Source organism: Amblyomma mixtum, chromosome 3 (assembly GCF_055824585.1).
Source record: "Amblyomma mixtum isolate Tamu chromosome 3, ASM5582458v1, whole genome shotgun sequence".
Lineage (NCBI taxonomy): Eukaryota > Metazoa > Arthropoda > Arachnida > Ixodida > Ixodidae > Amblyomma > Amblyomma mixtum.
Genome location: NC_143014.1, coordinates 424820891 through 424848883, shown reverse-complemented (window position 1 = coordinate 424848883; position 27993 = coordinate 424820891). Strand labels below are relative to the sequence as shown.

At 48.6% G+C, this 27993-nt stretch overlaps 1 protein-coding gene and 1 pseudogene across 21 annotated transcripts in view; one reads left to right on the top strand and one right to left on the bottom strand.

The window, feature by feature from the left end:
• mask (multiple ankyrin repeats single KH domain) overlaps window positions 1-27993 on the bottom strand; it is a 120855-nt gene that overhangs the window by 33169 nt on the left and 59693 nt on the right. For 16 of the 21 annotated variants that reach the window (XM_089584975.1, XM_089584977.1, XM_089584978.1 and 13 more), the window contains 10 exons: window positions 27494-27581; window positions 27030-27418; window positions 20379-20624; window positions 19182-19410; window positions 15354-15571; window positions 8033-8308; window positions 6890-7246; window positions 5691-5928; window positions 2613-3013; window positions 1637-1922 (listed from right to left, as the gene is read on the bottom strand). In XM_089584975.1, coding sequence (XP_089441101.1) covers window positions 1637-1922; window positions 2613-3013; window positions 5691-5928; window positions 6890-7246; window positions 8033-8308; window positions 15354-15571; window positions 19182-19410; window positions 20379-20624; window positions 27030-27418; window positions 27494-27581 — 2728 coding nt within the window. The remainder of the gene's footprint in view (window positions 1-1636; window positions 1923-2612; window positions 3014-5690; window positions 5929-6889; window positions 7247-8032; window positions 8309-15353; window positions 15572-19181; window positions 19411-20378; window positions 20625-27029; window positions 27419-27493; window positions 27582-27993) is intronic. The other 5 variants (XM_089584980.1, XM_089584981.1, XM_089584986.1 and 2 more) reach the window with 5 other exon arrangements.
• On the top strand, window positions 236-13023 carry LOC149357937 (uncharacterized; annotated as a pseudogene).

The window sequence follows — 27993 nt, the reverse complement described above, 5'->3', positions numbered from 1 at the left end:
CCTTCTTCTCTCAAACAGCATCTCCTGCAGTTTCGTATTCGGGCTGTAAATAATAAAAAAAACACGTTTTCGGCGCCTATTTCAAGCGTTTCTACTGGACCTTTAAATCACGTGGTGCTTTAGCGCAGCCGCCATTGGCCGAGACCGATGCGCAACTGCGGTGAAGCCCCCTCTTCTCTTATCGCCTGTTTTCGCTTTGTGCTGCGTCTACATCGATCTCTCCGGCGTTTGTTTTCTCAATTGGTTCAAAATGAACGACGAGACGAAGAAGCGCGATATCCGAGCTCGGAAATCTGACACGAAGAAAGCGTACCGAGGACGCCGTTGCTAGCCGCGTCATAAAGCGACAGCGGAAGACAGTCGCCCGACGCCAGCTAGCCCTAACCAGGGCAACGGCCACTTGGGCAAAATTGACGCCGCAGTGAACTTTGTGAGCGCCTCGGAGGTGAAGATTGGACTCTTTGAAAGCGATACAGCCGTGAGCAGACACCCCACGAGTGCCGCGATATGCGACATCAGCGCGCTTACGTTACTGGTAAGCGGGGCTGTTTGCCCAACGTGCCGTACTTGCAACGTTGCGGTGTGTGAACCGGCCGAAAAACGTAAGGGCCTCTCGGCATTTCTTGAACTTCACCGCGGAAATAGTGAGCGCCCCGCATCGCTACTTTCTTCTACGCACACGTCGAGCCATGCTGTGCCTGGTGGACTCGCGAATGGTGCCAGTGGAAGCCGAAACTTTCAGAGCGGGAGCTCCCGCGACAGCTTCGTCGTGAACTTCAAGGTCGCCGTGGCTGCGCGCGAGATAAGCATCGGGCGCGAGCAGCTGTCCCGTTTTTGTGCGATTCTCGGCTTGCCAACGCCGTTGCATCTCAAGAACTTTGTTTGAGACTCATTTTTGTATTTTGTCAAGAAATTTCATGCGCCTGTGTCGTGTTTTTCAAGAATACAGGTGTTTGAAACTTTCAAATGCGTTTTTCTCCAATTCTAATTTTCAGCATTTTTTACGTTTTGTGCACTAACTTTCAAGTACATAAAATTGTCCGATTTGGATGAAATTTTGCACACAGTCTCTTCAAAGTGTGTAGAATGCTGATATCTATTTTAATTTTCAATATCTCTTCTACATTTTTTTTAAATATTCAGAATGTTAGACTCATAGTGCCCAAAATATACACTTTGGTGTTCCTGAATTTTTTTTACAATAATGGGATAATATGAATAAATTTGAAGTAGATATCGGCATACTACATTACTATAGCAGCAAAATGAGCTATTGCAAGCTGCTGTAAACGTATATCTACTTATCAAAAAAGTGTGCACAAAAAGCCCTATATTATAGTTTTGAAGACTCTCTAAAACAAAAACTAATAAAGCTACATAAAAACTAAAAGCATATTTGGAATCAGCATCAAAAACTATATCAGAGACCACAGTTTCATAACCTTGGTTATAATATTAAAGAAAAAGTGTTTTCGAGGAGCATCTCCCCTTAAAGCAAGCCATCAATTTGGTCACAGGTAATCAAGAAAGCATGCCTTCAACTAGACTGCCCTAAGCGCCCGAGCAATGGCACTTTTCTCGGGAAACAACCAAAGCACTGTAGCAAAACAAGCAACCTCAGGGGCTGCCAGCTCACCTGCTGTGATGGTAGCCATATGGTTCCCACCAACGCCACCAGGATTGGGTAGCCGCTCATCCAGTTCGGCCAACCGACTGTTCCTGCTGCTGGCAGCACTAGCAGCCAGGGTTCGGCTGTCTTCCTCCTCCTCTTCCTCATCATCGTCGTCATCGTCCTCTGACTGGGAGCTAGTTGGGGCCTTGTCTCCTTCGCTCTTGGAGTCCTTATCCGAGTCCTTGCCATTGTTTGCACCTGCCGAAGCTGCCTTGTCCCCTCCCTCAGCTTCAAGCTTTGCCAATCGCATCTGCAAGCACGTGCAACATCAAATTACAGAGAACACTCACACCGAACTAGCAATGGCTAACACACAACTTCAATTCAGTTACTTCAACTCTGGCCCCATGTAGTGCACTGCTAATTATGCACTCATGTAACACCGCTCTTGGGTAACTCAACTAAGACCGTTTTTGCTTTGCTTTGCCAGAAGGAGCGATTTACACAAATTGAACCTACTGCTGTACATCTTAACCCTTCAGATTTTTTTTTCGCACAATGCACTCAAGACCTGATGATTAAATTTTTTGCATGGGTTCACTCAGTGAGCCTTGCATGAACTGCGGAATGGCATAGCTATACCACCTCAAGAACAGTAGCCGGCTGAGAGCAGCTGACACCCCCCTGCCAAATGAGTTGCAATTCTGGTCCCATATTTTGAACATCCGACATCAGCACACATTTCATGCAATTTAACCCCCCCCCCCCCCCCCTGCTTTGTTGACGATCAAGTGTGCAGCAAAAAAAAAAAAAAAAGGCAAAACACAGCCAACATTAGACAATTTGAACTTAAATGGGACTGAAAAATGCAAATCTTGAACCAACTGCAGCTTCTTCGGGCACTTCGTGTTGACATGACCAACAAAGCACCTGCTCCAATGAACCGGCAGTTGTTTTTCCCACTTGCAGACATCTGCCACAACAAGCAATTCACCCTCACCTGCTCCTGCTTCTCTTTCTTCTTGCGGCGCTTGCGTTCCCGCCGGCGAGCGGCAGCAGCTCGCCGACTCTCCTCTCGTGAGCGTTCCAGATCGAGCTCCTCCAGGAGGGAAGAGGCACACTTGTTGGCCTCGGCCGCCTGGCGCTCCTTGGCCGCGTGAATCACCTCGGTGCACTGGTGGCACTTGCGCAGCAGGTCCCGGGAGTCCGGCCCCAGGGTGGCCATGAAGCGAGCCATCTCCTGGTCCGATGGAAACTGGGCCACCTGCTTGACGAGCCACTTGGCGGCCTTGACGTGGCCCCGCCGAAAGGCGGCCATCAAGCACGACACCCGCCGGTTGTCCATGCTGTCGATGTCGGCCTGTGCTGCCACCAGAAGCTGCACCACGTCCAGGTACCCGCCTGCACGAGGAGGAGGTGTCAATTAGCCACAGTTGCAACATGCCAGCTTAAGGGCACAGGGTAAGCCCTATACTTCCCATGGATTTTAGGCCATGTTGAGGTACATGTTTCTCGCCAACTAATAGGTGTACCCTGGTAATATATATATCATTTTGTTCCAAATTTTGCGCTCTTTTTACTGAACTAGAATAATTGAAATATGTTGAAAATTTAATTTTTAATCAAATTTCTACTTGTAGTACATAAATTCCGGCTTTCTTTTCACATTTGAAAATTCATAACGAAAAAACTACTGAGTGAAATTGCTTAATTCTAGTTCAGTAGTTGCCAACACTTATGTAGATAGTTTAGAAAGAAAATCAGCTGTCTGTCTTGAAAGACGTTGGAAATAATGGTACCTTTGTAAGCAAAAACACTGTTTTGAGATAATTGAGGCTAAAGTGAAAAAAGATGTGAAAAACAATTTTTTAATCGCACAAACACGTTCATAGCCATTGTTTTAATAGCCCCCTACTTCGTAGTCACTGTCGCAGTCAATTTTTTGCTTTTGGGCTGGTCATTTTGCTTGCCGGGCCTTTTTTGTCAGCTGTCGTGTTGCTCGGTCCGCAAAGTACATACGTTTGTGGTCAGCTTCCCTCAGCCACTTGATGGTGTTGCACCCTGGGTTCAATCCACACGCCTTCAAAACGTTGGCCCGTGCGATGCTACCATCATTAAATAAAAGAACAGCGTCCAGTGCTGCCATCCTTAGCGTCTGAATCCTAACAAACGCGCGCTTTGTCAGAATTTCGGTGAACTCAACCGTTTCACCGCACTGTCTACACACACAACTCTGTGTAATTGCAGCACAAATGCCGTCCATGTCCATTAAGGTATATTGGCTGCTGCTGTGCAGCAGATCCTCTTCCTGGAAGCACACAGAAAATCTTGAAAGCTTCGATATCGAGGAGCTGGCGCGTTTGGCGTTCGGCGTCTCATTAGGTCGTGGACATCCTTTGATTTTTCACGGTGAGTGTAACGGTTGCCGTGAAATTCAGGCCTGCTGAAGGCCTTCTTTGCTCAAGGCATATCATCTTATAAACAACAACCAACGCCGGCACAAAGTACAATACTCATCGGAAGGGAAAGCACTCGTACGCAGCTGCATGAAAGTTGCAGAAACGTGGAAAAAACGTGCGCAGCGTCTCAGGATTATCTTGGCTAATAAAGACACCTGAATAATAGTTGGCAAACAATTTTTTATATGTAGCTGATTTCAGACAAGCTTTCAAATCAGGTGGTGGACTTTTTGGTTGAAAAAATTGGCGACAAATGCGGAGGGTATCCGGAAAGGGGGCGTGGCCGCTGACTACTTGGTTTCGGAAAAACCGGTTTTCAGCCCGAAATATGTCTTTTTGAGGAAAGTGCGATCATGGAACATGTGTAGAAAGAATTGAACTTCTCAAATAGCAAAAGAAAAAAAAACTTTTTTTTTTCTAATTTTACCTTACCCTGTGCCCTTAAGCTGGACAGCACCACTTGTACGGGAGGAGGGCCTCTTGTGAGGACCAGTTATGCTCTCTTGGACAGCCAGAGCGACCAAACGCAATGCGATTTGAAACTTGCTCCCTGACCATCTTTCCAGCTTGGCAACATCCCAAGCCAATGAAGTGCAATGGTTGTTTACTTCACAATCATTCGATGGCACCTCTCATTGTCAGCAATCACACTGTTCTTATTGTGTGCATCATCATCAACCTGACTACGCCCGCTCCAGGGCAACGGCCACTCCCATGTCTCCCCAATTAACCCTGTCCCTTGCCAGCTGAGGCCCCTGTATCCCCGCAAACTTCTTAATCTCACCCGCCTACTTGACTTTCTGCCACCCCCTGCTACGCTTGCCTTCTCTTGGAATTCCACTCTGTTACCCTTAAGGACCAGCGGTTGTCTGTCGCATACCTGCTTATAAAGCAATGTCAAAGCAAAGATGTGCAACAACAGTGCCCAGGGGGTTGTGCCAGATTACTTTAGAATGACTATGCCACAGCAGACTTTGCTTGCTTCAAAAACTTTTTGGAGCTGATTTGCTGAAAGCATGGTTCCCAATGGTGCCCCTCCATCAGCAGCAGGATTTGAAGGGTAATGTCGTGCTTAAAGCCACTAACTTTTTGCAGTGAAAATTTCAAGATTCCACTAATTCATAACCACGACCTTGCAGTGCATAAAACCTCAAAAGGAAGAGCAAAGCGCACCACTTCCTTGAGTTGCAACAACGAGGCACAGAAATCGCCACACATCTGCACATTGAATTATTTTGTATCCAAGATGATGCATTCTGTGGCAATGAAGAGTTGGCAGATTGTGTCAGTGATCCTCACTAACAACTAATTTAGTCTGAAAAGCTGATCTTTCAAGCTTTACATACAGTGGAATCCTGATTATGCGTCCCCCATTCATGCGACGACCCGCATTTTACAACGAATTGCCGTGGGCCAGGCGAATCTACCATATGGTGTGGGGACGCCTTCGTCCCCTGCGTTCGCTTTCCCTCAACACACTAGTTCCCTGTGGTTAGCTACTACTCCCCAGTGCACCAAAAAGCTTTTGTGAGGGCCTTGGACTGCAGTGGCCACACCTAGAAGTTTTTGCAACTACACACACAGGTGCCACAGCAGAGAGTACACGAAAGAGCACTTGCCATTGCAAGCGAGCCACAGGGGAGAGCTGCCCTTCTTGTTCTTGACATCAATGGCAGCACCCCGCTTGATAAGCAGCTCCACAAAGGCGTAGTGGCCTTTGTCAGCAGCGATGGTGAGGGCTGTGTCCCGAGAAGAGGGCACAGGGGGTGCGTTCACGTCAGCCCCTTTGTCCAGCAGCACCCGGCCCACCTCCACGTAGCCGCCCGATGCTGCCTCCATCAGGGGAGTGAGCCCCGTCTGAAACGGGACATGCACACAGGGTCAGGAGCTCCATCCAAGCTCAACTTTTTCACCCACCTGCCAGCATGCACCAAGCCACGAGCAGAACCTGTCCACAGAACAGGTGTCCAGGCACCTGCCGACCCATTCCAGCACCCACAGAACATCCCTCCCCACTTCCCTTTTATCTCTGAGCCCATAGTGCAGAGCTAGCCAATCTGATCAACAGTGAAACTTGCCAACAATGAGTAGCACCACCTGAGACAATTTGACATGTCCAACAGTGCACCATAACAGACTTGCATCTAGAAAACAAAAGCCAACCAAAAAGCACTGTAGTTGCCGGCTGAAACATTTGCTGCTAGCGATGACTGCTACTGCAAGGTCTATTCAATACTTGTTGCAAAGTTCTTCAGTGGCTAAATGGTCCGTGCCAAATGTCAAATGCCACAGCATGCCCACCTCAGACAACCCTGTGCAGTCACAAGCCGTTAACAACCTCGAGCTGTACTTGTCATGGAAGACAGTACGAATATTGCCTATGACAAGTCACACTCGTGAGGCCTGATGTGGTGCTGCTCCCACCGCTTAAGATGAGTCACATTTGGCATTTGTGTTGGTTGCAATTTTCAACACTAGGGGATGGCAGTTGTCCATGAATAACGCATTTCAGGCTTTAGTGCATGTTTTAAGCCCCACAGCAGTCATTTTCGCCCAAAATTGCGAAAACAATGTGCCGATTTTGGAATGTTTTTCTGGAAATAATTTGACAGTTAAAGGGTTAAGACTGCAAAAGCTGCAGGGGCAGTCATTTTTTGAATGCAGGATCCTTCCTGATCTGCCCTCATGCACTTTCACCAGCAGCTCCCTTTATGAATTTTTTTTTACCACGCGAGGAGATCACCTGGCCCTTTCTGCTGCATGGCTGCCAAGAACCCCACACAGACCCGAGTGACGGCAGCCCCTGTGCCACGCGTACCTTGGCCCGGTGCTCCACGTTGGCCTTGCGGTCCACCAGCAGGGCGACCACTTCCTGGCGGCCCTGGAAGCAGGCCAGGGTCAGGGCAGTGTTCTTGTTGGTCTCGATTTGTGCGTTGATGTCACTGCCATTGTCCAGGAGGAGGCGCACAGCTGCCACGTGGCCGTTCATGGCAGCCAGCATTAAGGGTGAGATGCCCAGCTTGCTGCCAGTGCGAGAATTGATCTCAGCACCGTGCTGCAGCAGCAGCTTGATGATGTTCACATAGCCCCCGGAGGCAGCCAAACTCAGTGGTGTGTAGTCCGACACATTGCGGTGCTCCTTGTTGGCACCCCGAGCCAGCAGGATCTCCACCACCTGAGGGATGCCAGGCAGCTGCTTAGTCAATGGGAACACACTCAGGCATGCAGCGCTCAGTGACTCAGGTTCAACCAAAACACACCCACGAGGTTACCTATTGGAGAGCAAAGGCAAGGCACACATGCCAGGTAAAGAAGGAAGAGCGGGAAGCATTCCACTGCAATGCTGATTGCATCAATGAACTGTAAAGCAAACTGCACTGGGCCGTGTCTCGTATCAAGTGCCAGCCGACCATGAGGTGAACAGAATATGCACACACGAAGTGAAGACCCGTTGCAAGCTGTCAAATTCCAATTTATTCTGCATTTTCTTTTCTTTTTATTACCACTGCCGTACCAATGCAAACGGGTGCAAATGTGCATTCTGAAACCTTTGTACGGCTCCGGTGTAGACTAGCTATTTATCGAAAAGACCGAAAAAGCCAGCACAACTACGGTTTCATCTCAACACACGAATGAAGTGCAGTGCAGTGCCTTGAAAAATGGGTGCACACTACAATCAAGGGTGCATTATTAGAATTCAGTACATACGGCACAAGGAATTCAAAACCCCTGATCAAATTATGTGGCCAGCTACTATCAAATCCGAATTGCAAACTATTTGCTCACTTAAAATGTAGCTGCTCACACATGAGCCACTGCAACCTGTTATTCCGTGCTGCTCTTTCCTCTCCAAGGTAATTCTACCTGATAACCTACCGTACAAACAGGGCAAATTTCAGCTGCCTCAACCTTGCATACAGAGGCGGCTTCAAGCCATGCAAGCAATCCACCCCAGCCTTACCTCGTAGCGTCCTCCAGAGCAGGCAAGCGAAAGCGCTGTGTCCTTTGTGCGTTCTGACTGTGCCTCCAGATCGGCACCATGAGAGAGGAGAATGTCGACGACGCCCGCGTGGCCTGCCGTGGCAGCCAGCATGAGTGGTGTGAAGCCCTTTTTGTCCCGGTGCTCCAGGTGGGCCCCCCGGTTCAGGAGGAGGCTCACCAGGTCCTCGTGGCCCCCCGCACAGGCCAGGGTCAGAGCCGTGTCATGGTTGCTCTCCGTCTGCCAGTTGAGGTCCACCTGGGCAAGTCAGCCATCACAAAAGTCTCATTATTTACAACCCCCACCACTGCCTGGCAAGACGTGTAAGAAAGCATAGCATGACAATGCCCTCACGGACTTTCCTGCCATTTCTTGCATTGTGTCCCTTGGCAGAATTGTTTATGCAGCGACGTTCCTATACTTTTGAACTATTCTCATTTCTTAACTCTGTCTCTAGTTTGACATGCCAATACTGAATATATTATACAAGTATCGATATAACAATTCGTGTTAAAACAATTCATGCTGCTGAAAATGTTTGGAGAATGCCATAGTATCAACCATTCCTCTGGGTGAAATGTAAAAGTGACTGTACACATGCACAGTTTTTTTGCTCCCACGCCAGGCTTCCTGCAAGCTGGGTATAGCAATGTAGCATGTAACAATTTATAATGTCAAAGCTACTTGAGATATATCAGTGAAACTATGTATATAGGCATGCAGTGGCATAAAAAAACTCCGATATAATCGCTGTTTCACCATTTTAATTCCCTGCAATGCTAATGACAGCCTGCCTCAAGAGCCGGAATGACAACAAATGTAAAGTCAAGCCCACTTATAACGGCCGCAGTTAAAACGAATCTTGCTTATTACGAACGAGGGCGGTGCTACCATCAATGGCATTGCATCTCAGATAAAAGCGAACAAATGTGGCCACACAACTTGGTTACAGCAAACCAGGAGGCGCTGTAAACTCGGCCCCAAGTCGAAAATTCAGTTTCTTGCAGGAGCGGAGAGTGACAAGCACCTCCACGACACCTCCTTCCCCCCTTTCTAAGGAGGAGTGAGACCAGCCATGGGCGAAAAAATACGGGATGTATGGAACACCGCTGAAACATTTCCACAAATGCAGCTGTCAAAAATGCATGCCTTGAAAAGCGGCGACTAGCGCTGGTGAAAGGTGAAAAAAAAAACTTCGCTTCACCTTCCTTGTGTGCCAACCATGGACAACAGCAACCAGTTGCCGCAGTTCCATCAAGAAGGCTCGCAAGGTGCACTGCTTTGAAAGCTACATTCTGGTGCGCTACAGGCACGACACAAAGGCCTGGAACGATGCGGGACTTTTTCGACAAGTGTCCCACTGGGCATAAATTTAGAGGTTAAGTGGACACAGGACAGGATTAATTGGAGAGACATTTGCCCTGCAGTGGGCGTAGTCAGGCTGACTATTATGATGGTGATGACTATGATGATGGTGAAGATGAGAGGAGACTTGTTCGCAGAGTGGCTTAAAAAAATGGGAAGGTCCGGTTCGTGCTCGATAACCGTGTGGTGGTTATTGAGTGTGGCAATGACGCTTTCCTGCCACCAAACGCGTCGAGCCAGACCTGCCGCTTCACATTGGCATAATTCACGTGCTCGAGGTGTCCTACCGGCGCTGCATCACCAGTGCATACTGATAGTAATTGACAGACTAGGTGCGGACGTCCCAGTTCGGGTAACTCTCTTCCCTGTCATGGAGCAAGCTTGCATGGATGGAACTGACTAAGGGTGCATCAAGAATTGCTTCCTTAAGGCAGAGTTTATGATTCCAGGAACGATGGAAGATACTGTCAAACAGCCACATCATCGGGTGCATTTAGGTTTGTGACAACACGTTGTCGATGTGCAGCTAGCCCGACCTGATGTCGCCTGGGATGGTGAGGATGACAATGCCGACTTTGCAGAGCCATACGCTGAATAAAAAATTAGTATGCGAAGTACGAACGCTCTTTCCTTGACAAGAATATGATAAGACGACGAGGAAGCCAGCATTGCACCAGCTGCCATGGAGGCTTCCGCCGTGATTAGTTATATCGCGTCCCTGAAGCAGCTTGTGGGTAGCAAAGCTGTCGGGGAGGGGTGTGTGACTGCTCTGGAGAGTTTGAAAAGCACCGTAATAAAGTCTAGCTTGAATAAAGAGATGCACATAACGAACTTAGACTGTCTTATTTTGTATTTTGGCTATAACATGGGAAGCCCACTTACTACTAACCACGGATACAATGAACACAGTCCACGTGACCGCCAGGTTCGTTATAAGTGAGCTCAACTGTGGAAGCAGAGATTATATTGCAGTTTTTTCATACCTCACGTGACCTATAAGAACACTGTGACCTCACAGTCGTCGTTCAGCTGTTGAAACCGGAACAGCCTGACATAAAAATTCTAATTACAAATTATTGACCATTTGTAGGCGAATACCGTATTTACTCGCATAATGATCGCACTTTTTTTTTTTAAAAAAATTGACGCAAATTTAAGGGGAGATGCGGGTCGAAAAACGCAGGTTTTTACGAAAGTTACTGATTTTTTTTGTTTTTGCTTGTTTTGTCAAATTTAGTATCTCTATTTTTATGAAAATAAATATCAAAGCTGAATTTGAACGGGAAATGGGCTAAAATTGCGATTAAAGAGCACAAGGTGGATATTAAAAGACCGAAAGTACGCTATTTTTGAGTGTCTCGAGGGCGGCACAGCATGGTTGCTCGCCGCTGCGGATCGCGTGAGGAGATCAGCCAAGCCGCATTCTCCCGATCACCACAGTTGCCGGGTTTCGGCAGTGCAAGAAATAAAAAAAAGCATGCCTTTGCCACGTTTCTCGAGCGCTCCGACTGGGTTTTTAAATCACGTGGTACGATTTGGGGACCGCCATTGGCCGCCGTGCGCGTACATGTGGCGAAGCCTCCTCCTTGCTGGGTCCATGCTCCGTCGAGGGACGCTTCAGTGTGACGATCGTGAGCCAACTCAATCTACGGTCATGGATGAAGCAGGATCGAGCAAGCTAAGTCATCGTGCTGTGAAACACCGTTCTATTCACAAATATCAAGGACGACGGCGAAAGTCGAAGGTGAAGGCTCGTCCAGCGACAACTCGATCCGCGGCGATTAGGCCTAGCGGCGTCGGACCCGACGCCGATCATCCTAGTGTTTCAAATGCCTCCGGGGAATTTGAAGCAGCAATAGAATATGTGAGTGCTTCAGAAAAGAAGATTGGATATTTCCAAGGTGAGGAAAGAGCCTGTGATGAGGCGTCATCTGTCCTTATTGATTTGACAGCGCTGAACATCCTCGTGAGCGGCGCGATTTGCCCAACATGCCAGCTTTCGGAACTTCCGAGTCCGAGAGCCGGCCGCGAAGCGCAAAGGACTCGCTTCATTCCTTGAACTACTCTGCGAGAACTGTGCGTGCCCACAATGTGTTCTTTCCGCAACCTATACATCGTGGCGAGTTGTGACGTGCAGCGGCGCCTCCAACAACACAAGCCGGGACTATGACGGCGGGAGCTCGCGTGAAAGCTTCGCCGTCAACGTCAAAGCTGCTGTGGCGGCCCGTTCAATAGGAATTGGATATGACCAGCTGGTACGATTTTCCTCAATTATTGGACTCCATAAGCCAATGCATCATAAATCTTTCGCTGCAATCAGCAGGAAAGTACACGATGCTGCGATGAGTGCAGTCTCCGAGAACCTACAGAAATCGCGGGCGATTACAAAGAGCGACGTCGGCGGGGATAATATTGCCGTGATGTTTGATGGCACATGGCAGAAACGCGGCCATAAAAGCCACAATGGCATTGGGACAGTTATTTCCCTGGATACTGGCCTCTGCTTGGACTTTGAGGTCCTTTCAAATTACTGCCTTGCATGCAGCCGGCAAAGGGTCCTGCCAGATGAGGAGGAAGAAGTCTGGCAGGCTTATCATGGCCCTGTGTGTGAGAAGAATGTTGACTGCTCGTCCAACGCTATGGAGACTGAAGCTGCAGTGCGTATATGGCAGAGAAGCCGCTCTTACGACACGCCACTGCATTTCAGGAAGTTCCCAAGCGACGGGGATTCGAAAGCCTATGCGGCAGTTGTAGAGGGCAATGCCTACAGTGGTGTCCCTATTGAAAAGGAAGATTGCACCAACCACGTGGCAAAGCGCCTCGGAACCGCTCTCCGCAAGCTAAAGGAACCCCTGCCAAGAGGGGAAAAACTGAAGGAGCCTGCAATCCTGAAGCTGCAGACCTACTATCGGGTTGCTATTACTAGCAACAGGGGCAGCGTCCAGGGAATGTACAGAGCAATTTGGGCCTCATATTTCCACTCATGCTCATCCGATGGGGCTAGCAGCCATAAGTTGTCCTGAGGGAGCAGCATCCTGGTGCAAGCACCAGCGAGCCGAAGCGATGGGTGAGCGTGCACCAGCCCACACACTGCTACTGACCAAGGCCCAGGGAAAGGCGATCTTGCCCATCTACAAGAGGCTAACCGACGAGAAGTTGCTGGCCAGGTGCATCCAAGGCAAGACCCAAAATGCTTCCGAGTCCTTGAACAGCAAGATATGGCTTCTCTGCCCTAAAACAAGATTTGCCTCTCGGTATGTAGTGGAAACGGCCACTGCCTTGGCGGTACTCTGGTTCAACAGGGGGCACACCAGCTTTGAAGAACTGGGCGTGCTTCCACCTGTAGGCCTGGTGGAGCTTGGCACATCCAGAGACACGACAAGGCAGGAAAAAATGTCCCTGAAGCTGACTGCAGAAGCGAGAGCAAATCGCCGCACACTGAAAAAAAAAAGCACGTGTCGAGGAGTCCACTCGCAAGGGCCGTAAGGGGGAGACATGCTGCAGGATGTTTCTAGTGGCAGTGGCTGCTTCAGGGACAACTTGCTTCCTTTGTGCCAAAGTTTGATTGGAATTGAAGCTCTCTTTTCTAAATAAACATGTAAATTTAACTTCAAATCCATTTTTCTCAAAAAGCAATTTTGGACAATTTTTTGAGTTTGCCCTTCTGGTGATCGTATCAGAATGAAATTTTGCACACATTTTCTCTGAGGTGTGAGGAGTGCCTTTATCTCAGTCAAATGTAAATACTGAACAGATATTTACAAAAAAATTAATTTCCACATGGTGATGTGAAAATGTACACTACCAGGTTGAAAATTTTTCACGTCATTAGCACATTCTATATGCACTTTATAATTAGTTTTTGGCACTCTACAGTTTATATGGATCAAAATGAGCCATCAATTGTCTGTGAGCATGGAAGTTTAGTATGACAAAAACAGGGGGCATAAAGGTATACATTAATAAAAAAAAACTATGCAACTTACAACTAAACTAATTGCAGATTTGAAACCAGCATAAAAAACCAAGTTAAAAGCCAGAATTTCATAGCTCTAAGTCAAATATTAATGAAAAAGTGTCATCTCCCCTAAGGGTGCGATCATTACGAAAAAAATTTTTGAGCCCGAAAACGCAAACAAGTTGCAGGTCAAACTACCCTTGTCACTCGGGTAACTCCGGCGAGCTACCCACGACGCCGCCAAACGCGGTTATCGCGAACCGAGATCCGCGATCTCGGCTTACGTCGTTAGCAGATAAGATAAGAGCACACGAGCTGGCCCGCTTCAAGAACGTACTTTCTTCGCACTAAATCACGTTCCAAGAGCAACGCATCAAAAATGCGACGCCGCCAAACGCGGTTATCGCGAACCGAGATCGGCGATCTCGGCTTACGTCGTTAGCAGATAAGATAAGAGTGCGAAGAGCACACGAGCTGGCCCGCTTCAAGAATGTACTTTCTTCGCACTAAATCACGTTCCAAGAGCAACGCATCAAAATATGCGGTGTGTATAGTGCTGCGCGACGGCGCTTTTGTGCAGCCTTCGAACTCGTCCGATGGCGCAGCAACAGCGTAACAGCAACTTCCCGCGGCGCTCAAGTTACGCATTTTGCCGCCGTTACCCCGAAAAATGTCCGGTCCCTGCCGCATCGTTAAAGTAGGCGACAAATTCGGAACGCTCGCAGCACCAGATTCCGCAAGCTTACCGCAATGATGCCGCCCGCGAGCGCGGCGGACGACGGCGCTCTGTACACCATAGTCGTCGCTAGGCCTAACTTGTTTCGTATCGAAGCAACAGTGGACGGCGCTTTTGAACTGACCAGCGCTATAATGAATGTTCTACTTATAATGCTGCCTTACCTGCAACCTAATTGCTTCGTATTAAAAGAAATATATACGATCGTTTTCTGCGACGCCTTAGCAGCGGAGCTGGCGTGCAAGCAGATAGGGTCACTCGCGCTGCAACGGCGGCAGCTGCTACGCGGTTGCAGCTGCTACGCGGTTGCGAACGTAAAACAAGCTTGTATTGCAGTTATTACTCCTACCAGCAACTCTGTACAGGCCAGCGATCCTCAAGGCGGATTCATTTTTGACGTTCCCGTATCCCAGGGCTTAATATTTACGAGAAGAAAAAAGTTGCCCAGGCCTAGCTTGGTTAAGCCAAGAATGTGTTGCATATTGCGCGGTCTTCTTGCGCGAGGTATTGCTTGGCGGCACTCGATTTTCTCAGCAGCTTTTCCTCTGTGACGTATGGATGGATGGATAGGAGCGCCCCCTTTGAAACGGGGCGGTGGCATACGCCACCATGCTCAGCCGTTCTTTTTTTTTGTTTTTTTTTTATTTCCCCCCTTTCTTTTTTTTGGGGCCCACTTTTTCTCCGGCTGTCGTGACGTCACGTCACGTGGTTTGGTGGCTGCCCGGCCGCGCCCAAGGGCTGAACTGAGTGATTGCAATATGCTACGCATAAAAAGTTTAACCGGATCACCGCGTCACTTCGTTGCACCGCAACCCAGAACGGTGGCGAGCCTTGCGACAACGGCGAACCGTGATTCGAGATTACCGCAGATAAGTTTGGTATCCGCGATTACGCATAACCGCATTTAGACTGCCCGTGTGACTGCAGGTCCGCCAACAGGCGGCTGCCGCTGCAATGCTGACAGAGCAAGATGGTCATCTGCACGTGCGATCTGTCAGACAGATAGCAAGTACGATCATCGTCGGCTAGACTCGACATCGTCGACAAATTGCAGCGGCAAGTTCAGGGTGCGATCATTACGCGAGTGCGATCATTATGCGAGTACATACGGTACCACATGGTGATTCATGCATAGCAGCGTCTTCCGCATCATTGCAGAGAAGAAAGCATGCCACCGAAATTTGCTATATTCTATATTCCTTTAGGCACGAACTAACGACCGCCGCATTGTGAATACAGCTCACCTGGGCATGGATGGGAAAGGCTGCAGGGTGGAAGGCAAGGGTAGGTGGCTGCTGGGCCAGGCTCGAGGCAGCTGGGTGAGTGCTACCACCATGGTGGTGGTGGTGGTGGTGATGCTGGTGGTGGTGGTGGTCTGGACACACCGTAACTGCCTGCTGTGCGGTTATCGACACCTGGGCACCACTCCCACCCCCACACTGGGTGCCAGCTGCCGTGGGCCCTGCAGCCCCCCCGCAGAAAGCGCCATGCTCAAGAGCACTCATTTGCACACACTATAAGCAGAACCAACAGTACAGCCCTGCCCTGTTTTTACATCAAAGGGGTCCTGCAACACATTTTCCGTGACCAACTGCTGCTCTCCAGAGTTCTCACGCCATGTTCTCTAAGACCATTCCAAGTATGAAGATCAGCAGATCGAAACAAAGGCTATTTCGCCCGTAATAACGCCACAGCCAATCAGCACTGTGCCCTCCATGCATCGAACCAAAGACCGCATGCTATGGCAGGCTGCCTTGACCATTTCATCATTGAATACTGGCAGCATTGTGGGCAGGGTAGCTGGGAAGACTGTGGAATTCCCTGATCCCTACTTAAAAAATTCAGTTTCAGTTGGGTAAAAAAGGCCTTTCTTCCCCCAGTCAAAACTAGTTTCCTGGATTCTCTTCGCAGTACTCAACACAGCCCTCTCATCTCCAGGAGTGTTTGGAGTGAAGTAACAAACATCACCCCTTGCATTATCAATATTTCTTCATTTTGTTCCAACATTTCAGTTTGCTTACCAAGGAAGCAATAAAGCTTACAGGCACAGTTTCAGGATTCATTAGTTGAATGTAAAGTCACAAAGTTAAGGCTGGATGCCCAACCTATCACCTAGGCAGTGGCAAATGACATTTACATCCAACATCTGATGAAAATATCCACTACACTACAACACTATCAGCACCAAAAGAGAATCCCCAGAGCAGATTAACAAATTTAATATATTACAATTTCAGAAATTTACACAAGTAGTACCACTTGTGATGAAATCGCCAGGTGAAAAAAAATGTATGAGGGCGCATTAACGGTGCTAAACATAGCACTCAACAAGACTCTAGGAACATAATGCAAAACCTGACATTAACCAGTCAGAGGCAAGAACAAAATATAAAGGCCATGCGGCAATGACTACTGCTGTACTCCCTGGTGTACCCATGTGTGAGAAATGCTACCCATAAGCCCTCTTACTTCAAGCTAAGTTTGTCGAACCAAATTACAGCCGCAATGCAACGTGCTACACGTGGCAAGCAGCAAGCAAGTATTGCTGCACCAGAGACCTCATGCAAGTTAAAAATTTTTTTTATAGTAGGCACTTTTCAAAACAGACAAAGTCACGGTCAAATAGTTGAGCTGACCACAAAGAACTCCCCCCCCCCCCCCCCCCCTTTTTTTTGCACACTCATGGTTTACTTGCCAGCAACTCAAATTCAGACGCAGTACCCACTGCTTCGGCTGGATCACGGCACCAAGTCAAAGCCAAAATTGCAGCTGGCCTGTGAAAAAGTTGTCACATGCGAGCTCAGCTTGAAGCAACAGCTTCTGTTCAGGAAAAGTATTCAGAACACACATTTATTTGCAATGCAGCATGGCTTGGCCACCTAGCCTTCGGCCTGGCGCACTTTTGCCAACTTCTTACTCTGCGTGGCACCCTTTTCATCTACAGTAAAAGCTCGTTAATTCGACCCGTTAATTGGGAAATCCAGATAACCTGACCTGCCAGCTCGGCCCTGGCCAACGTCTATGCCCTCATGTACTAGTCAATTCCGACGCTACAGGTCTCTCGCCACTTAATTCAAACAGGCTCCCCCAAAGGGAGGCCGCATTCAGGTATGACCGGCGCGGCAAGAGGTCATCAAAGTAGCCCTACTACTCAAAACCTGAATTCAAGAGTCCCTTGCAGCCCGTGCACCTCTGACAACGGCATGCAATGAAAGATGTGACAACGAACGGACGGCCCTGTCTGCCAAGAACTGTCTGACTGCTTAGTGTCATCTTTGCTTTTTTGAGTTTCGCGCGAGCTCACACTGACAGTGGCTCAACCAGCCCACATCAGCCAGACGACCTAACCCAGTTGAGCACTGTTCCGGATGCTGACTGGCGCGTCGCTAGTGTCCCCCCACCCATTTTTTTCTCGCCATTTTGGCAATGCCTAGCAGTCCCCTTCGCTTCCGTCCGCATAGTTCCCTTCTTCCAGTACACCAGACTGCACACTCGTCATGTGCCATTTGTAGTTCGTGTGGTGAAGACTCTTCGCACGCAATGGTGAGGGGTGTGACGCGGTAGCAGTGGATCTACACCACATCGCACTGTGAAGGATGCTGGGGAGGCCCTCATAATTTCATCAGTTCTGCTTAGACACTCTCAACAGTATGTACACAATAAAGCACTGACGGAAACGTGAAAGCAGTCATTGCTGTGCCATTCTTATTCAAAAGCAGGCATCCGGTCTTTCACCAAATTAAGTTTATCGTGATGCAAGCAGTTCCCGATTTTTTTTTTTTTTTCCAGGGTTATTTGATAGTTCATTTTTCCCGGTCCCTTGAAGTCTGAATTAATGAGCTTCTACTGCACTTGTATTACATTGACGCACGCTAGCAGCAGCGCCTCAAAAAGCTCTGCGGCACATCTGTAATGTCCACCACACAGTTTGTAATTACTAAAGCCACTTTCCACAGACAACACTTTCTGCAACAAATTCACCCCCTTGCACACAAGTCATGTGGTGCGGAATGCAGATCATAAGCGCAACTCTTAGTATACCACAGCACAGCTGAAAAAAGAGGAGGCCTCCAGAATATAATTTCAACCACCTGGGCATCTTTAACATGCACTGACATCGCAGTGCACGCTAGGATACCCAGGTGGTCCAAATTATTCCGGTTCCCTCCACTATGGCACCTTCTCTCTTCTCTCACTCCCTCCTTTGTCCCTTCCCTTACTGAACGGTTGAGGTGTCCACCGAGAAGTGAGATAGTTACTGCGTAAACTATTTTTGGTTGAAGCACCTTGAAGTTACTACCGTGCTGCGGCATACAGCAACATTGCAGTTAATGAAACAATTTTTTTCGTACTACTTCAAAATTGACTTCAGGAATGAAACCATTCATATACGAGCAGATACTTTGACTTTCTGAAAACTGAATTTTAAGGCAATTGTTGTATGAATTGTTTTTTTGAATTTTAAGGCAATTTTTAAGGCAATGCAACGTCTCTCACAGGTAAGCTTTTCTTACATAGAATTAACGGTTCGATATTTCGCAATGACTATTATTCATTCAGTACATCACAATCCAAAACTAAGAGTGCCTGCATCATTTTCTTGGCTGCAGTACAGCAATTCCTGCACAGGCCAAAAGGGGCTGAAAAGCTCAGAAAAGATTGTTTTTTTTTTTTTTGGTTCTCCTTCAACAACATTCACTCCTCACTAGCAGTGAGCAGTGCAAATTGCCCAGTTCTGTCACATTCAGCACCAATGATTTTACACACAGCGCTTCGAACTTTGAATTGTAGGACCTATTTTTCCTTCACAGTGCCATATGAGGCTGACCTTTGAGAGTGATATGCATGCATCTCAACAGGTGGCACAAGAAATATCATCCAAGCAGAGCAGCAGGTGCAGCAAGGGGCTGAGTTAGGAACGACACTGCGGTCAGACGCGCATAAACCAGCCAGCACCTGCTGCTATACAAGGCCCACGACCACCAGGTGCCCTAAATGCGAGTGAAGGCAGCCTGGGAAGGTTTTGGGAAAGATGCTGTCCCAAGCAAGTAGGGTGTGTGTGCACCACTCACCGGTCACAATCTCGCCCAGGGCCTCGTGAAGTGTGCGTGCAGGTGCGGCTACCATCAGCCCCTCCGCCTGTGGGGGTGCTGCTCCAAAGGAGCCCAGCAGGGAGGCCCCACCGCAGCTGCCAGCCACACCGGGGGGACACACCATGCTGGTGCTGGCGTCCTTGGTGGTTGGGACGGTGACCGCAGCTGGGGGAAGCTGCTGCTGCTGCTTGCCACTGCTGGCCTTCACCTGGGACAAGCCACAGCACTGTTACGCAAGCCCAGGCTGGAGCCCCAACAGTCACAGCACAGCATGGCAGGAGAGGAAGGTCAGACTAAAGTGCCCTCCTGCATGCTGTGCTGCTCTTTCCTGACAATGCACCCGTAAGGTGGAAGATGAGGACCAGCTTGCTGCCCGCAACAAGGCCCACATGCAGGCTTCAATCCCCACTGGGATTAATCCCCGGAAGGACACAGTGACCGGGTGAGGCAGCACAGCAGCTATGGTGCAAAGCATCACTGGAACACGCTCAATCTGGACAGTTAAGTTTGTCACCCGATTGTTGCTCTACGCCATTCATGTGGCCACTGGTGATCTCAGAGGCATGCCAGCTTTAGAACTACCACCCAATCACTGCAATGCATCCAAGTGGCACTTACACACTGTGACACTGCTGTAGTTGCCCAGAAGCTGCAGCCAGAAGCAGTGACCAGGAAGTTCATCTATTTTTACCAATTAATGTTTGGAGTGTGCGTTTACATTACTGTAGCAATCTTGGGCTTTCCACAGCTAGTGGAAAAGAGCACACACAGTGCAACTGCTGTGACCGCTGCTTCAGCAAACCAGCACGCCCTTACAAAGATACGGCCTTCGGGGATTGAAGTCAGAACACTGCCAGCAGAACTGCACCACCAGAACTAAAATGCCATGAAGCATAAAATAAATATTCTCACTCACACAAGCACAAGGTCTCTCCAACCACTTCAAATCACACACAAAGCAGAACACTTTCTGTGGCACAACCCAACCTGTATGTGCTTGAAAGGTAATCCCGAACTAACCTTTACATCTTAACAGAGAGCAAACAAAAAGACACCCACTGTCCCCTACCACAGTAACAGCCAGCAGGTGTTGCATCTCTCTAGCCCAACAAGTGCTGCTTTCCCAATCCAACGTTTTAGGACAGGACAACAGCCATCCCTTTGGCGGGCACTTGCCTTGTCGAGATGCCTCTTGGCAGCAGCCGGCAGGAGAGCTGATGGGGTGGCAGTGGAGGAGGAGGAAGGCAGGGGCAGGGCAGTGATCTCGGCTGCTGCTCCGGTGGAGGCGGGGACCACCACGGAGGAGGAGGAGAGGGCGGCATTGCGCAGATTCAGCTCTTCCACCACGTCCTCGGTGGAGGTGGCCACGGCCAGGTGCTGGTGGTGTTGAGCAGACAGCACGATCTGGGCATGAGCCTTTTCCTGCACGCACAGCCCACGTAGACAACAGACATGCAGCCTGCAGTCCGCCTCTCCACCCCCCCTCCCTCCCTCACTACATCCCAGGAGACACATCCCAAGAGGCAAAACACCCACACCAAACCAACACATGCCTAGCAACTACCCGGACAATGCATACACATGCTACAAACACAAGGCGCTACAAAATCCTGAACAGCCCAAGTGGCAAAAATTTCCACAACACACAACAAAGCAATGCAATTCTTACTCCAGCCATGGAACATGGCCGCAAACCCCTATTTCAGACCTGCCCAAGATACCTTCATGGCCAGAACCGCTCACCAGCAGAGTCAGTGTATGAGGTAACCAGGATTTTGAATGCTTAGTCACGTGCTTGATTTTCTGGGCTTCTCCTGGTCCTAACGAACCAAACGAAAACACTTCTTGCCAATACCACTGTCATTCTCTTTTTCCTGAAGCCTCAAGATTCAATCTCGCATGCTCAACGGTTAACATGAAGCTAAGTTATTAGAATGGCATGTTTCCAGGCTCGTTGGTGCAATTCTGCGTCCCAATGTTCAAGCTTGCCCAAACGCTGTCAGAAGTTGCCACTAACCACTCTCCGCACTTCTCATAATTTTAGTTCCCAACATTTGAGGGGTTTCAAATATGAGCTTTACTCCACTGAGCACTGGGGCACGGCAACTATGGCCAACTTCACTGCTCTGTCATCCCAAGCTGTAACCAAACGTTGCTAGTTTCCCATGACTTGTCCTTGCAACAAACCAAAAAACAACCAATATGCCATGCAGAACAATGAAATAGCAATGACAATGAAAAATTCAGGAAGTCAACTGGTCCCACGCAGATATCACAAGAAACCTCCTGGCTACCAAACAAATACACCCTAGCAGTGTCGAGGAAGAGGAGACGTTTCTGCAGTGCCGGAACATCCACTAGACATCGAGAGAATGAAGCCACAGCTGCTGCCTGAGAATTCAGGAGCCCCTCCAAGTGTCCCACAGCCACAATAGCCAAGATGCTCATGCTTTGAGTACTTAGATTCGAAATGCACAACAGCTGGTTTCACGACTTAAAAAGAAAGGATGAAAATTAAGGCCCCAGTTCTTTAGGGACGACGGAATGGAAGCACTTCGGCAAAAAAAGCATTTGAGCGAGAAGTTCCAGTCGTCACTTGCCAAGAAGTATGTCTACAACAAAAATAGACTGCTTCATGAGAGACTACTGGAGAAGATGCTTCCCCCTTTCAATGACGTCAGCCATGTTGGCAAGCCCAACAAACACTTTACTGACAGCTGCATACCCAGCATAGGAAAGCTTCCGATGCTTATGACTGAGAAGTTCGGTATTCCAACAACACATTGCTGCTTGTCGGCAACATCCTTGTGCTATTGCCAAACCGGGCTGGGCACTGCCTAGGCGGCCACTAATTTTTGGAAACGGCGAAGTCAAGGCCAAGCTACAAGCGTTCCACCAAGCAACACTTCTGCTTCTTGTTCAGGGTAACTCCATCCCACACCTAATCCTTCCAAGCCTTCAAGAAGACTGCAAGCCTGCCTCCGTGCCACTAGCAAACTTCTACTTTTAGATGACAGGGTTTTACCCACCGCACCAGGGTACAGTCTACAACCTCTGTGTTCTCTCCATGCCTGCTCGTTGCAAGACACTGTCAGGAGCCCACCCACCAACTATCGGCATGCCAAAAATTACATAGAAAACACTGGGAGCGGGCACATTTTGGAACTGTCACTGTCATGCACGATTCCAGCCAAGTGCTGAGCTTGTGAACTGAGGTCAGGTCAGTCCTCAGGTCACCAGGCCAGCCCTTCGCTGACAATGCAGCCACCATTCCCGCTGGTGAAACGTTTGAAAAGTTTATTCACAAAGCTGATCGATGGAACCACTTTGCCAAACGTGTGCAAAACTGATCTGGATGATAGAAACAACGAGCTTTGGAACAGCATAGCCAGCAAGCACAAAAAAGCTTGCATAGCACTGTTGACTTTTCCACTACCAAACAGACAAGACTACAGAGAAGTGCGATTCTCTATGCCACTAGGCCACACAAGTGAAGCTAGATTTTTTCCTGTTATTTGATCTCCTCAGGCTGCCTTCTTTTCATAACACTTTTGTGACCTCTGCCAAGACTTATAAATTTGTCAGCAACCGTAGCATTAAATCAGGCACCAACTAGAACTGCCTGCCATTAAAAAGTGGTCAAGCAGCCCGACTTCATTCACAAGCAACGAAACAAAGGAAAGAAACTGTCCACAGAACCAGACACTGGCGTGAAGTGTTCGTGTGAATGAGCCGTACATTCGTGCAACACCCAAAATGAATCATCAAGGGCTCCAGACAGCAACCACTGCTGCAAGACAGTGAAGCAAGCTACCCAACAAAGCACCACTGTATGCATTAGGAAGAAGAGCTGGACTCGCTGGACTGGTTGCCAGAGCCACCAGGGCCCTTTGAAGCTTGTTTGAGCCACGAGTTCTTTAACAGACCTAATTGCTGCATTTTTGCATCCCTATCAAGCGTGCTGCTTTTGGCCAGAGAAATTCTTTGCACGGATGCCCATTTCTGGCTTCAGCCAGAAAAATAAGTGAAGCATGATATGCATCAGCATTAATACTAACAACACGGAAAGGCAAGACTATGAAAGAACTTTAATGTTCCCTGGTATCTAGCCTACACTGATTAGTGCCCCCCTTTCCGCTTCAGTGTACTAAACAAGTTACTAGCATGAGTCAACGCAATCCCAAGGAGAGAAGCAAATTGAATGATGCATTAATAATTAATGAGCAAGGGCAGCGGGAAAGCAAACTGGGCAATCAATGTATATCAGTTCACAGAACTCCATTGTTTTGAAGTGGGCATTTGGAAACAGCCAGCAAGTGAGAAATTATCCTTTATCAGTCCTCACGATGCTTGTACCTCATCTTCGTAATGACGCTACAAGGGAACCAGCTTTCTACATGTGCATTGATTAACACCTTCACCACATAGCTTGCTTGGCACTTAGCGACGATTTTGGTTACTGCTGGGATGCAATGCTATGCAAATGGCTTCAGCTCACACTGTTTTATGGTTATGATTCCGATAAGTGTGTGTCATATGCAAGCATGAGCACTTTAAGAGACTTAAGCAAAAACATGCTAATCTGTTTATATATAATTGCTTCTTCCGACCAGAATGAATCAAAAAGAGTACCACCGAGAGCCTGACAGCAGAGTTGAGTCCCAATGTGGACATATGAGTAACCGAAAGAAATAGCACATGGTGATCATTTAGGAGAGAAGAAAATTTTTCCATGTAATCTTGGCCTGTTCCCTCCAAAAATTCGAAGGTCTGAAACTAAGGGCAAGCCACAAATATTCAAATGTCCCACCTTCCCTTTTGCCAGGCGCAAACAAAGTTGTGAAAACTGGCCACGCCTGCATTTGTAGGCTTGACTCTTGCACGAGTTAGGAATTTGTAAGCGGATCTAAACAACAGTACATATCTCTGACCATGCTGGCCAATTTTTAACCCACACTACGCTTCACACTTAGCATGCAACGGTGCGGAAGCTGGACATGTAGTGCACCCGCAAAAGCATATCACTCCACTGCATTTCATCCACACTTCTCAAAAGCTAGGTGAGCATGTGAACGACAACATGGAGCAATATAAAACAACACACTAGGCACTGCAAATCGCGGTGGAGACAGTTAGGCATGCTCACCTTTTACATAATTTTGTAAATGCTGTGCTCCCCTCTGTACTAGCCATGCCCTCAGTTACTGAACCCTAAGACTACCATTTTCACTGACAGTGAACTACTTCTGGAACACACATGGAGCAGGCGGAGGGAACAGGTGTGTGTGTCAGCTGCGTATCACCCTGCCGCACAGCATCCTTACTTCTAGGGGTCTCGGCAGAGGAGCAGATGAAAATGAGGCAAGAGGTAGCCAGCTTTGTCACAGCGAATGATACACTTGTCTTCACTCTCGGTGTTTGAGGACGTACTTTCTGGGCGCAGATATAGTCAGCACAAATGGGCACACTAGTAGCTTTGGCACCGTTGCACACTATGCATGAAGCAGAGTAAGGGTGAGAAATAAGCACTACCTTTCAGCATGCAGAAAAACAGTGGCCTAAAGCAGGAATCTAGATTCACATTCTCACTGTCCCAGCAGCTTTTATATTTTCAAACTGCAAGTGCATGCCACAATAATCAAGTCCAGTGTTGAGTCTGCATTCGAAATTTTCGCCTGCCTAAGACCACATATGGGCCGAGGGCCCGTGAGCGCCAACCTCCGCCTGCTGGCAGCCGAATGCTGTGTGCAACTGGCATGCACATGCAGGGACACCATCTTCATCAAGTCCTTGGAACCCTGGAGTGCAGCACAGATCAAAGTGACACCAGGCCAGTGTTGTTGGTACTCACTAATTCAGCGCCGACACACTTTCAAAATTAGTTTGCACTAGCTGGCTCCCATTGACTATCAAAAGGGCAAGCTGGCACAGAGGGAATCAGATGAAATGCAGTTACAAGCACCGCACTACCCTGGCCCTTCGAAACATGCACCACACAAAGGCACAATTCACTACGTGTGTGGCAGCCATGCCAGACTGAACTACGAGCACATACTCAACACAAAGGCATCCACAAGAAGCCCAATAAATCATGCACGTGCCCCATTAGTCTGCTCCGCAGTTACACTGCACCACACTGACACGAAAACTGAGCACGACTCTGCTGGCACACCAAAACGTTCAACGGGGCTAGCTGGCAAAGATTCATTGGCCAGACCGGACGGTGCCTAAATAAGCTCCTACAAGAGCATAGGAACAAAAAATCGGGACACCCTATCATATCTGGTCAAACATTGTCTAGGATGTGGGGAGATGAAAAAGAAAAAGAAAAAGTGCACTGCTTCATTTCAGTGCTTGAGACTTTCCACAATGAAAATGACAAGCAAAACTGCGTCAGCAAACCATCAGTTTCCTTAAATAATAAGGAGATGGATTTTCTTCAGAACGCCCGATTGTCGTGTCCTTTATATAAGAAGGTTTTAGCAAATAAAGCCTTTAGTTGCGAGTCAGCGCTTGTCCTGTGCCTTTCTTACTCTGGTTCCTCGTCTTTTTGCGCTGTGTGTCATCATTCACTCTGCTGGTACATCTGGTTCCCTCAGTATTATTTACACCTCAAGAGGCGATGACACTAATTTCTGCTCCCAATGACACTGAAATAGCCAATCAATCTTTTGCAGGCAGAAATTTCTAACAGGCATAATTTGGAGAATTTTGCATGGCACGACCACACAACTGAAAATTTTGGATACATCGCAACAGAGTGCTCAATTTTCCACACCACATTCACACTTCCCGCAGCATTGCCACCAACAGCCAAGCTACAATTTGTAGAGAGGAACCTTGGAAACTAAAAATTCAGAGGATCAGACACTGTTTGGATAAAGTGTAGTTTGAAATGAAAGGGTATACTATATTTAAATTCCAGGTCTAACATATAATTGCTGAACAGCTTTGCATTGCAAATTTAATTTTTGGTTCCCAACTTTTTGGCCCTAGCATGGATCCCTGTCAAGTCTGAAAAATCAGTTGGCAGCTGTATTTTCTTTTTCTTTTCCTTCCGCCAGCAAGAAGGTGCTTCATGTAACTGTCAGCGATGCAATGCCTACCTAACATGATGAGCATCTCGTGCAATGACCTCATGGTCAGAGAAGTGCCCTTGCCCCTATGACCCCACCACTGGTCACTGCTGATGAGAGGTGGCACCCCGTGAGAGATAGTGTCCCACGCATGAAAACATCATATTTACTCATGTAATGAACCCCCTCCCACTTTTGTCATTTAAGAATTTACTCTTCATTTAACCTTATGTAAAAAATGCGCACCTGACCTTCGAGGCCGCTGTTCACTGTGTTCACTTTATCTCTCCGCGATCGGCTGGTGCCATAGGCTACCACAAAATCGTCAGGTTATGCAGTGATACAGCAAGCACCTTTTGAGGCGAATGATGTCAATAATAAGAGTGCTACTCCGATTCTGCAAGTGCCAACATCAGCAGACTTGACTACGAACCACAGCCAACCCAATGAGTCACCCAAGCTGTGAGCGGGGCTTTGCCTGACTGGTGTCAATGCAAAGCAATCGGCCTTGGTGTCCATGCTGGAGAGCATGACAGAAGCTACAAAAGGAAGAGGAGCAGCAGAGTAGCGTGCAGTGCACAAGCCAATGCAGCCGCGCAAAGCCTGAAAATCCACCACCTTTTTTGCACCTCATCTGCCGAGCTGCCGTGTGCAAGGGAACGTGCCCCACCAGTCCACAAGCGTCCACCAAGCAGAGCGTCCAGAGACCGTGCAAGGCCGTGCGTACCACTGGTTCGCCATCCCGACCCACCTGCAACTCCCGCTCGACCCTCTGCAATTCCTCAAGGATCTGCTGCTTCTGCATGATCTGCTCCTCACGGCTTGGGTGGTTCAGCTCGGCCGACCGCATCATACTGCTGATGCAGGCCTCCAGCCGTTCGCTGGGCCGCAGACCCGGCTGCCCCTGGCCCGGCTTGGCCAACTGGTCCGCCCCACCCCGTGGCACCACCGTGCCCCCTCCACACGACACAAGGGCCCCCGATGACGAGGAATCACCACTGGCCTTGCGTTTGCCGCTCGTCGAAGGGGTGCTGCTGGCGCTGGCCGGCCACGCTGCGTCCACCGGGGGTGCCGAGGAGGAGGAGGACGACGGGGAGGCCGCTGCTGCTGCCGCTGCCACCGAGACACGAGGCGTCACTGCTGGGCAAGAGGAGGAGGGGAAGCGCGTGGTGAGGCCCTGCTCTGCCTGCCCCCCCTTCCTGCCGCTACTCTCACCTCCGGCCACCTGGGGAAGGTACGGATGGCCTGCTGCAACTGCTGCTGCCAGCGCAGCCACCCGCTGCTCTTCGGTCATGGGGACAACCTGCGGGAGCAACCCTGCTGTCATGTGCAATGCTGGTGTACCAGAAGTTCTGCTCAAAACAAGTGCCAAAACCAAAGCTTCCGAGCAAACATCGGGCACTTTCAGTAAACCAGCGTGGGGACACCTCAAACTCAGTTTGCAAAGAAACTAGGGGTGTGCGATTATTCTAGATTTTGAATCTGAACATTCAGCGGCGATCGAACACCGCACAGACTTTCATAAACCCAAACATCGCAAAACCACACTCTGGGAATTAGCCAAATATTAAGCATAAAATGATACAAACCGTACAAAGCCCATACAAAACACCACAAAAAAAAGGACAAAGACATCCTCTCCACTATCTTCTCACATGCTTATCTCATGGACCGGCCACGTACAGATGCTTCTAGGCTTGGATCTAAAGCAAAAT